The following is a 10401-nucleotide window of genomic DNA, read 5'->3' as shown; positions in this document are numbered from 1 at the left end:
ATACGAGCTTTTGCTGGGGAACCCTTTTACGTTCCACTGTAGCAACCTCAAGTGATTATTGAACAGGGCGATCGTCTTCCCTGCCAGTTTCCATGACGGTCTCATCTTGTCCTCCTCGGTCAGACGATAAGATGGGTTGCGACTTTGAAACAGTGGACGCATTTTCCTCCTCATCAGAAGAGGAGTCTTCAAGCCTCAATGCAAATTGGCGTTGGGGCTTGGCAGAAGACACTCTCCTCGTCTTAGAAGTTGTGGGTGTCGATTTCCCAATGGTGAAAGTGGGTTTGGCTGGCTCGGGAGAATTGGAAGGGGAGGAGGAGGAAGAGGTAGTGGAAGAGGCGGGGGAGGAGAAGGTAGAGGGGGAGGGAGTCCTCTCCTTTCGTCTAGGGTTCCTCTTCTCTTTAAGGAGTTTGAGCACGTTCTTGACGGCCCTATCCACGATGACTAGTGTCCTGTCTGGGTCATTCTCTCCAAGGGTGGTAGCGACTGCAGCGACGACACCAGTCACAATCAGGTCGATATCATCCTCCCTAAGGGGGATGATATCGGACGGATATTGAGGTGGAGGGGACCGTCGGTCCTGTGCTCGTGGGGTTGGTACAGGGGGCGTGGGTTGGGCTTTAGGTTTAGAGTTGGGTTTGGAGGCGGGTGTGGTTTTGGAAGTGGGTGCGGATTTGGAAGTGGGTGCGGTTTTAGAGGTTGACGTGGGTTTGGGTGCGCTAGCTTTCTTGGGAGCTGAATGTGTCTGTGTGGGGTCTGGGTTGAGTGACGGAAATTGCTCCTGATTGGTCAAATCAGGAGCGCTATGTGTAGGTGGTTGTGGTACTGTGGTGGGAGAGTGCTTCCTGCTGCCCCATACAAATGTTCCTGGGGGGGCAGGTATAAAGTCCTGTCGCTTCTCTGTCCTCTCCTTAGAGGCAATGGCCTGAACTTTACGCAATGCGCACGAGGTATGCCAGCCGAGGTGCTTCTAGCTGCAATTGGGGCACTTGGCAACAGTCTCAATGCCAGCCTTGAACTTGTTGAGGCAAGTCTCGGTGGCGTGAGGCATGCTGCAAATACCGCACTTGGGTTGCTTCGCAGAGCACCTCGCCTGGTGATGACCATAGCGCTGACATCTAAAACAACGGAGAGGATCAGGGATGTACGGTTGTACATCATAACAGCCATACATCCCCAGGTCAATACGGGAAAATGGTTCGCCTTTAATAGTAATCAAAACCTGGCGGGTGGGCGAGGGAGAGAGAAGACGCGATATCCCGGAAATCGCACCTCGTCGCTCACCAATGTCTCCTGGAGAAGCATGATATCGTATTCATGCTCTTGCGCAAGCGCAAGGAGATACGAGCCTTTGCTTGGGAACCCTTTTACGTTCCACTGTAGCAACCTCAAGTGATTATTGAACAGGGCGATCGTCTTCCCTGTCAGTTTCCATGACGGTCTCATCTTGTCCTCCCCGGTCAGACGACAAGATGGGTTGCGACTTTGAAACAGTGGACGCCTTTTCCTCCTCATCAGAAGAGGAGTCTTCAAGCCTCAATGCGAATTGGCGTTGTGGCCTAGCAAAAGACACTCTCTTAGGCTTTGAAGAAGTGGGTGTCGATTTCCCAATGGTGAAGGCGGGTGTGGCAGGCTTGGGGGAAGTGGAAGGGGAGGAGGAGGTTGCGGAAGAGGAAGAGGTAGTGGAAGAGGAATATGCTGTTTCCGTATGGTCACCGAATCTCATTAAAGACATTAACACATCGGAAAAAGTACAACGGCGAGCCACAAAACTGATTCCAAATATCAAAAATAAATCATACGAAAATCAACTAAAACATATGAATTTGTTTTCCATAAAAAAACGGAGACTCAGAGGTGACTTGATACAGGTCTTTAAAATTCTAAAGGGAATTGACAACATCAAAAGTGACCAAATTTTTACATTGAATGAGAATCAGACAAGAAACAATGGTCTCAAACTGTCCGGAAATAGATTCAATTTGGAAGTAGGTAGAAACAACTTTGCCAACCGTGTAGTTAATGAATGGAATAAACTTCCTGCACAGGTAGTGCAATGTAGTTCAGTTCGAAGCTTTAAGAATCATTTAGATAAATACCTAAGTAAGATGCTGTAATGATTATAATATATCTTATATTATTATTATTATTTTTTTTATTTTTATCATTTGTCTGTCTGATTTTCATTCATTATTAGTTATGTCAATTTATTATTATTTACTATTTACCTGTTTGTTTATCATTTAACTATACCTATGCATTTATTTATGTATTTTATTTGTTATTTACATCATAGTTTTTATTTATTATTTTATTATTAATATGCTTTTTTTTCGCATCCGACCTAGATATGGATCAAAAGGTCTCCTATCGGCATGCTCCGCCTTTGTAATCCTCTGTAATCCTTTGAGTAGGCAGGAGAGGAGTAGGTAGAGGGGGAGGGAGTACTCTCCTTTCGCCTAGGGTTCCTCTTCTCTTTCAAGAGCTTGATCACATTCTTGACGGCCCTGTTCACCAATTCCAGCATCTTGTCTGTGTCGCTCTCGCCAAAGGTCGTAGCTACTGCAGACACGACACCAGTCACAATCAGCTCGATGTCATCCTCCCTGAGTGGGATGACATCGGACGGATATTGAGGTGGAGGGGACCGTCGGTCCTGTGCTCGTGAGGTTGGTACGGGGGTCGTGGGTTTGGCTTTAGGGGTGGGATTGGAGGCAGGTGTGGATTTGGAGGTGGGCGCAGGTTGAGAGGCGGGCACGGGTTTGGAGGTGGGCGCGGCTTTTTGGGGAGCTGTATTCAGTGTTGGAAAGTGCGCCAGATTGTTCAGATCAGGAGCACTGTGTGTAGGTGGTGGTGATGCTGTGGTATGAGAGTGTTTCCTGCTGCCCCATACAAATGTTCCTGGGGGGGGGGGGCAGGTATGAAGTCCTGTCGCTTCTCTGTCCTCTCCTTAGTGGCAATGGCCTGTACTTTACGCACTGCGCATGAGGTGTTCCAGGCGTGGTGCTTCTTGCTACAGTTCGGGCATTTGGCAACAGTCTCAGTGCCGCACTTGGGCTGCTTCGCAGTGCACCTCGCCTGGTGGTGACCATAGCGCTGACACCTGAAGCAACGGAGAGGATCAGGGATGTACGTTCGTACATCTTGCCATACCAACCCAGGTAAATTTTACTAAACGGTTCGCCTTTGATCGTAATGAGAACCTGGCGTGTCGGCGCCTTATCCCACCGACGCATCCTCGTGGCCGCGATTACCTGACTGTGATCCTCGATGGCCTCAGTCAGGTAGGTGGTCGGGTAGTCGTGTACCACGAGGCGATGCTGCCGGTCTTCCGGGTTAAGACGCTCCAGGTTCACCGGCTTACCATTGAGCGACTTTATCCCGTCCAGCTCCTCGACGACGTCGTAAGTGCTTGGTAACAGTAGCACATTACCATCGCCGAGGGGACGGAGGGACAAAAGCTTACCGCGGAGAGGGTCCCTTTCGAGCGCTCTCACCATCTCAAAAGCGGTGTCGTACCCCGCCGAGGGTGCGACCTTGAAGGTGGGGAGCTTGCCACCCTTTGTACTAGCTGGGGCCATCACGACAGCAGCTTCGTCACTAGATGGAGCCGTTGAACCTGAAGCGCAACGACGCTTCGACACGCTGGTCCAGGAGTCAGTGTCCGCCATGGCGGCACTGATAACGAGAAAAAACCTATCGAATCCTCAACAACTTCGCGGAAAAAAAGGCGGAAATCTAAGGGGGAGGGGGATCACGGGCGTTAACTAGCGCGTTGGTGCTATGTCCTATCCTGTCTACCTAGCAAGCAGTCAACGAAAACGAGGCTCGGGTGCACGAGTGTGTGCGAGACCAAGCAATTCTTCAGGTCGGGGTTCCCCCCTCTCCCGCCGTAAAAGCGATTTTAAAAAACCACACGGGAGAGTTATATGGGGCATAATCCTGCCAGAGCGAGATTCCACAGAGAAGGGGGAATTGTCTCGGGTAGCAGTACTTTCACGGAAATCAGCGGCAGCACGACAAACAGAGCTAGAGACTCGGGTATTTGCGGCTGAATACGACGAGATTGGCGTGGTGAAAAAACGGAGCGGGAGCGTCCTCTTCATTCGGAACCAATCTTATCTCTGTCTGTCAGAATAGAATTTTACTACAGTAAAGGGGGATGGGGAGAGGGGTAAGAGGAGAAGATAAAGTATAGAAAATGAAGGAAGTTGAGTGTTAAAAATGTGGGGCGGACCCACTTGCATAGTTAATTGTTTGTCTTTACGGTCTGTCATCCTAACTCTAGTCTAAATTAAGTTCCCTAGCTAGCTAAACAAGAACAAAGGTACATAAGAATAACATCACAATAAAGAAAAAAATGTGTGAAGGAAGTTTGCGTTTTATTTTCCTTAATAGGTTTGATTTAATTTGAGTTATTGATAATAAAGATTGTTGCAAACTTCCTTCACATGCATATTATCATATTTAACTGTTGGTGGGGAACATGTGTGATTTTATTTTGGCTTAGTGCCTTGAAGTTTGATTATTTGTTGTTTAGTATTGTGAAATTGTATCACACATGTTCCCTTTTTATTAAATGTATATATTGTTACGTAGCCCTTCCTGTATACAAGGGTACTATAACATTTTATCTATTTCATGTTAAGTCAATTGGGGTATTTAGCAAACACTACAAGTACAAGTATCTATATTTTAACTTGAATAATATGATACAACATGAATATTATGATACAACATGAATAATATGATACAACCTGAACAATATGATTCAACCTAGTATATTTCCTACAAGGTCGCACCAGTAACCTCTGAGGCTCCTTCCTATCCCTAAGTATACACAATTCTTACCGTTACCCATCTAGGTAACAAGAGCTAGCCAGGAACAACTGTCTGGTATGGTGACAGGAATAGTAATAATGGAAGGAGGTACCACGCAAACCTACCGTACCTTGACTGGGTCCCAGTTGCCAGAGGCAGTGATGGCAATTTTTCGGAATCTCTATTTACGCCGTTTTCTTTTAGTTTAACGTAAGAGAATGGAGCGTCTTTTTAGGGAAGACTAACATATTGTGAGTGGGATATGTCAATCAAAAGCGAAATTAACTGAAAAATTATTCTAATATGAATTTCTTAACATTAAACAAAAGAAACATTTATTCAAATTATAACAAACAAAATACATACAGATTGTGTTAAACTAATGAAAGCATATCTTCGTATACTTCTTTTCTGATCTCATCAGCGTATTCCTGCAAATGAATAAGTGACTTAATTGTGTCAAGCTTTAGGTTAGATCTTTCTTTTCTTTTTATTAGATTAAACTTTGAAAATAATCTTTCAACATCAGTGTTGGAAGTTGGCAAGGCTAAAACTTCCATGGCGAAATGTGCAAAGCTTTCATATTTAGCTTTATCAGAAATATCTGTCAGAGACAGCACATATTGATAAAAAATTTCAATTGGGTATTTCTTATCTGTTACCTCATCAGGAAAGGTCTCCCAGGCAATATCACGCCATTGATCAGCAAGCTCCTGCATATTGTAATTATTTATCCTGGGCACTTCTTTGGCCAACTGCGTAAGAGATGGCATATCTAGTCTTGTAGTTGGATTTATAACATTTTTTGGGTGTAGACAGGCTGCCAATCTCCACAAAAGATTATCCAAATCAAATCTTTTTTTGATTTGTAGGCACACTTTTATCAAAAAGGCCCTGCAAGTTTCCTTGACCTCGGTGACTAGGCTGTGGTTTTGAAATTCTCTATTCTGGAAGAGTGCGTGGATGTCCTCACCCAGGTATATCTGGTTCACTGGGAGAAAAATTGAAGGGTCTGCAGGATTTACATCGCTAAGCTTTTGTCGTTGTAAGACGTGTGGCAGGCAGAAGAAATTAAGAAGGCGTAGATAAAGTTTTGAAATTTCATCATGGGCAATGTGCAATGTTGGGCCTTTTGTTTGAAAAATTAAGTTGGCAGTGTTCAAATGTGGTAAGATGTATTTCAGAAAAAGTATGTATGCATATATAGCCTTACTCTCAAGTGCCTCGCATATCTTGTCAACAGATTCTAACTTTTCTTCTAACTTGATGTCATTGAAATATAGCTTAAGGGGTTGCCACTGTTCTACAACTCTTTCAACAGCTTTAAGCAAGGATAGCCACCTGGTTGCACATGGATGCAATATTTTGTGTGGTTTGACGCCACAAAATAACTGAAAATCTTTAAATTGGTGCTTCCTTTTGGCGCTGTGGCTGAAAAAAGTATAAACATTTCTGATTAAATCCTCACACTTTCGAGGAAGGGTCTTTGCTGCCTCACTACTGCACAAGTGTATGCTGTGTGCAACACACCTAAATATTGTAATCCCGGGCACCTGTTTTCTCAATCTGCTGGTAACACTATTCAGAGAGCCCATTATGTTAGATGCCCCATCAGCAGCGAATCCGATCATGTTGCTCAAGGGAATCTGATGGTTTGAAAGACACTTTAAAATAAGATTGAAAAGAGATTCCCCAGATGCCCCTTCATTCCCATCATACAAATTTATCAGGTCTAACATTGCCGTCTGAATTTGGGCAGACTCTTTATCATAATACTTAACAACAAGTGCACATGCTTTATCTGAAGAACAATCTGTACTTTCATCAATTATCAAACTGAATTTGTTTTTCTGTAATTTGATGGCCAATTTCTTTGTAAGATAGTCCCCCAAGACTTTCACGACTTCGCTGCACTTCTTTCTCTTGAGTGCCATTTGTGCTGCAATGCTGGAGTCGGGGAACATTTGCCTGTTGACCTCCAGAATGTCATCACAGAGACTATGGAGGTAAATGAAAAACATTCGTTATTACAAGACATTTATTGAAAAATCATTTAAAATAAAACAAAGGTAGATATTTGTGGCGGCGAGTTTACATGGGCTTTGCTCGACCTATTTTTTGTATAAAGATAGTGTACACAATATAAGATAATGACCTGAACGGCAGGTTGTGCTCTGCTAGGAAGAGAATAAATAGCAGAGTTGCATATTGCACAGCACTGGTCAATGGTCCTTTCTGGTCCGCGGTGCTGCCTGGTTGGCCAACTTGGCCCTCGTCGTCGGTGGTGGCCCTCCCTTGCCTCAGGCTGGATCTTCGCTGCCTCTCCTCCAGGGAAACATGCTGCCTCGATTTGCGGTGGTACTTCAGACCGCTGATATCAGCCATCAGGGTCTTATGGCAAACCTGTTAAATTTAGATTGAAATGGAAGAGGATAAAAACCGTGCCGTGCGTCACAAAAATTGGTCACCTTTGTGTAAATTGTTGTGCAGATCTGTTTATCATAAAAATTAATTGTGCTTTAGTTTAGTTTACCTGGCAGTAAGCTTTGGTGGTGTCATCTGGCACTCGTGCCAGCCAAGCCTTAAAAAGATCGTTGGATAGCCAACTCTCTTGGAACCGAAGTCGTGGCATGACCTGTCAGTTTCAAATATAATAGTATTTTCTAATATAATTCTTTCTCCTAATTGATTAAATATGACTATACCGTACACCTGTGCAAGCTAAATCTATATTAAGAATGACGGTCAAATAAAATATTACGTCTATATTAATTAACAAGATTATTTTGTACCTGGAACACCCACTATTTAATATTATGGCTTCTACAATTCTTCAGATCCTCTCTTTTACAAACATTCATCATACTCAATCAAACAATCGTCCAATAATCTTCGCATCATGATGCTCTAATCTGCCGTTCCTTTCTGAGAATCCCACTAGGCAATGAGCTTCGTACCCTTAATCTAAATTCCTACGACTTGCTTTACATTTATGAACTATTAAGTATAAATAAGCTTGGTTTTCTCAACTTTACTTCATTTCATGTCATTCCATTTTTCTTCATTGATAACATTCTCTTTACAAAAGTAATGCATTTCTTAAGGCAGGCAGTATTTCCTAAAATTACCAATTCAATGACTTTAATGTTTGTGTTACCCACATCATTAAGTTAGGTACATTACCGTAGCATATATCTATGATAAAATCAGTGAACCAAAAATCTAAGAAGAGAAATCACTGGGGGGTTGATGTGGCCAATCACAATACAATTTTGATTTGCGCATGGAAAAGTAAACTAAAATCTATAATTTCTATAATCAATTTGAATTCACTTATTTAGCCTTGTATTACCGACTCAATTTATCGAAACTATCCATTTGTTGGTTATTATCCATAGATTGGGAACCACTGGTCTTTTAGTCAAGTCTACCCAAAAATAAGTATTGTAAGAAAACTTGATACCGTTTTGTAAGAAAATGAAGCTATTAACAAAATTAAGGGTATACAAATGTAATGTTCCTAGAAATAAAAGCATTTCATAAAATGAAAATACTCACTCGATTGAAGGCTAGTTGTCGACAAAGATAACCGGTTGAAAGCTTCAGCAATATTTGTACTTGCACTATGATGTCTGAACAGCTTCGTAGCTAGTGTACAACTGAGGAATGCCCGCTTTTCGGAATCACGAAACTTCAAGACATGTCAAAACAACATCCACAAACCAATGATAAAATCGTAATCCTATAAAAACCTTCGTAATAAGATATGTAATTGATGTAAAAAGTTTAGGGAATAAGGAAAAATTTGGAAATTCTAAATAAATACGTAAAAATGACCAAAATGAGCATTCCGAAATTTCTTTCGGACGGTCACGTGACTTTGTGGGCGTGGCCATTGTTTCGGAAAAACAGCCGATATTTCGTACAAATCCATGGCTGGCCAGAGGTCACCATTTGGCGACCACTCATCCCAACCAACATGCGCATGCGCACACGTAAGACGGGAAAGTGCCCGGCCACGGACGGGCCCGCAACAATATACTCATACATACATTTGCATATAAGTACGTACATATACATATATATATATTCATTTTTTTTTTTTTTTTTTTTTTTTAAGGGGGAGGGAAACGTACGTTTGGAGATGGCTAATGTGCCATGTGACTTCTAGTACTTATAAAGTTTTACACACGTATCCTTGTGGATACGTGTGTTTATGTGTGGCTAATGTGCCAATTATTATTGTTAATATCGTTAATGCTTACGTACGTATCCTACCGGTTTTTTTTCACATTTAGCTAGGCGGAAGGGGGGGGGGGCATTAGCCCAGGATGGTTTTTAGGCGTGGCCACCATTTGTGGTCTTGTGTTCGTTTGTTGCTTGTTGGGGGCTGTGGTAATGTGTTATTTTCTAGTACTGTGTTCCAGGCATTACTGCTTAGTCTTATAAGTCTTTCGTGTATTGTTTCTAATTTTGTTTTATGGAGTTGTGTGGTTTCTAGGTAAGGGGGTTTGTGTTTTAGTATTGTTCGTATTGTTTTGTTCTGTAGTTTTTGCATTTTTTTATGTATGTGGGTGTGCTTGTGACTGTAATTATGGGTGGGTATTCAAGTTGTGGTCGTGCTAGTGTCTTTTATAGTTGTACTTGTGTTTTTGTCTTGAGTCCTCGGAAACGTCTTAGTCTGTTTAGTATGGTTTCTGTTGTTCGTATTCTGTTTTTGATGTGTTTTTGTGTTCCTTGTGATGTGAGGGTGAGACCTTGTTTATTGTATGGTATGGTGGTGTTAATCTTGATTGGTGGTGGTTGTCGTGTTAGAGATTTTCCATTGTTTTTCGTATGTGTTTATTTTGTGGATCTCGTGTTGTGTTTTCCTGGCAAGCATTTGTTTTCCTGTGGTGTTGGTGTATGTGATGATCTGTGTTATGTCGTCTGCGTATTGTATGGTGTAGCTTCCGTGTGATGGTGGAGGGGTGTCTGCCGTGTATAAGTTGAAGAGTGTTGGGGATATGACGCTTCATTGTGGTACTCCACTGTGGAGTGAGAAGGCTGGTCCGATGTATTGGTTTATTTTTATTTTCGCTGTTCTGTTGTCGAGGAAGCTACACAATGTTTTTGTGATAGTGTCAGGAAGTTGTTTGTAGTATTTTGTATTTAAGGCCTTCGTGCCAAACTTTGTCGAAGGCCTTAGAGATGTCTCGTGAAATAATTATGCATGCTTGTTTGTGTCTTTGTGTGTCTGCTATTGTTTCATATAAGGTGGCGAGTGCAGTGTGTGTTCCCTTGCCAGGAGTGAATCCGTGTTGGTGTGGGTTTAGCATGTGATCGTGTAGGTGTGCCATTAGTCTATTTGTTATGATTCTTTCGTATATTTTGCCTGGTGTTTCGAGTAGTGAAATGGGTCTGTAGTTTTGTATTTGTGTTGTGTTTTTGTTTTGTTTTGGTATGAATGTGATTATTGAATTTTTGAATTTTTGTGGAAAGTATCCTAGGCTCAGTGTTTCGTTGAATATGTCTGTAAGCAATTGTTTAGTTATTTTTGGTGTGTGTGCGAGTATTTGTTTAGTGATTCCGGATTGCCCA

The 10401-nt window shown here is 42.4% G+C and overlaps 1 protein-coding gene across 2 annotated transcripts; it reads right to left on the bottom strand.

The window, feature by feature from the left end:
* Positions 1 to 4993: 4993 nt before the first annotated feature.
* Positions 4994 to 8751, bottom strand: LOC143020558 (uncharacterized). Of its 2 annotated transcripts, XM_076176989.1 has the most exons (3): positions 8380 to 8751; positions 7355 to 7456; positions 4994 to 7224 (listed from the first exon to the last, which is right to left on the bottom strand). In XM_076176989.1, the coding sequence occupies exon 3, from the start codon at positions 6840 to 6842 to the stop codon at positions 5196 to 5198; it is 1647 nt and encodes a 548-aa protein (XP_076033104.1). In that variant the 5' UTR covers positions 6843 to 7224; positions 7355 to 7456; positions 8380 to 8751; the 3' UTR covers positions 4994 to 5195. The 2 variants fall into 2 exon arrangements, with proteins under 2 accessions (XP_076033104.1, XP_076033105.1); XM_076176990.1 differs by lacking the exon at positions 7355 to 7456.
* Positions 8752 to 10401: the final 1650 nt, after the last annotated feature.

This window comes from Oratosquilla oratoria, chromosome 40 (assembly GCF_046742065.1).
Source record: "Oratosquilla oratoria isolate Oo_2021 chromosome 40, ASM4674206v1, whole genome shotgun sequence".
In the NCBI taxonomy this organism is placed as follows: domain Eukaryota; kingdom Metazoa; phylum Arthropoda; class Malacostraca; order Stomatopoda; family Squillidae; genus Oratosquilla; species Oratosquilla oratoria.
This window is presented reverse-complemented; position numbering and strand designations above follow the sequence as displayed.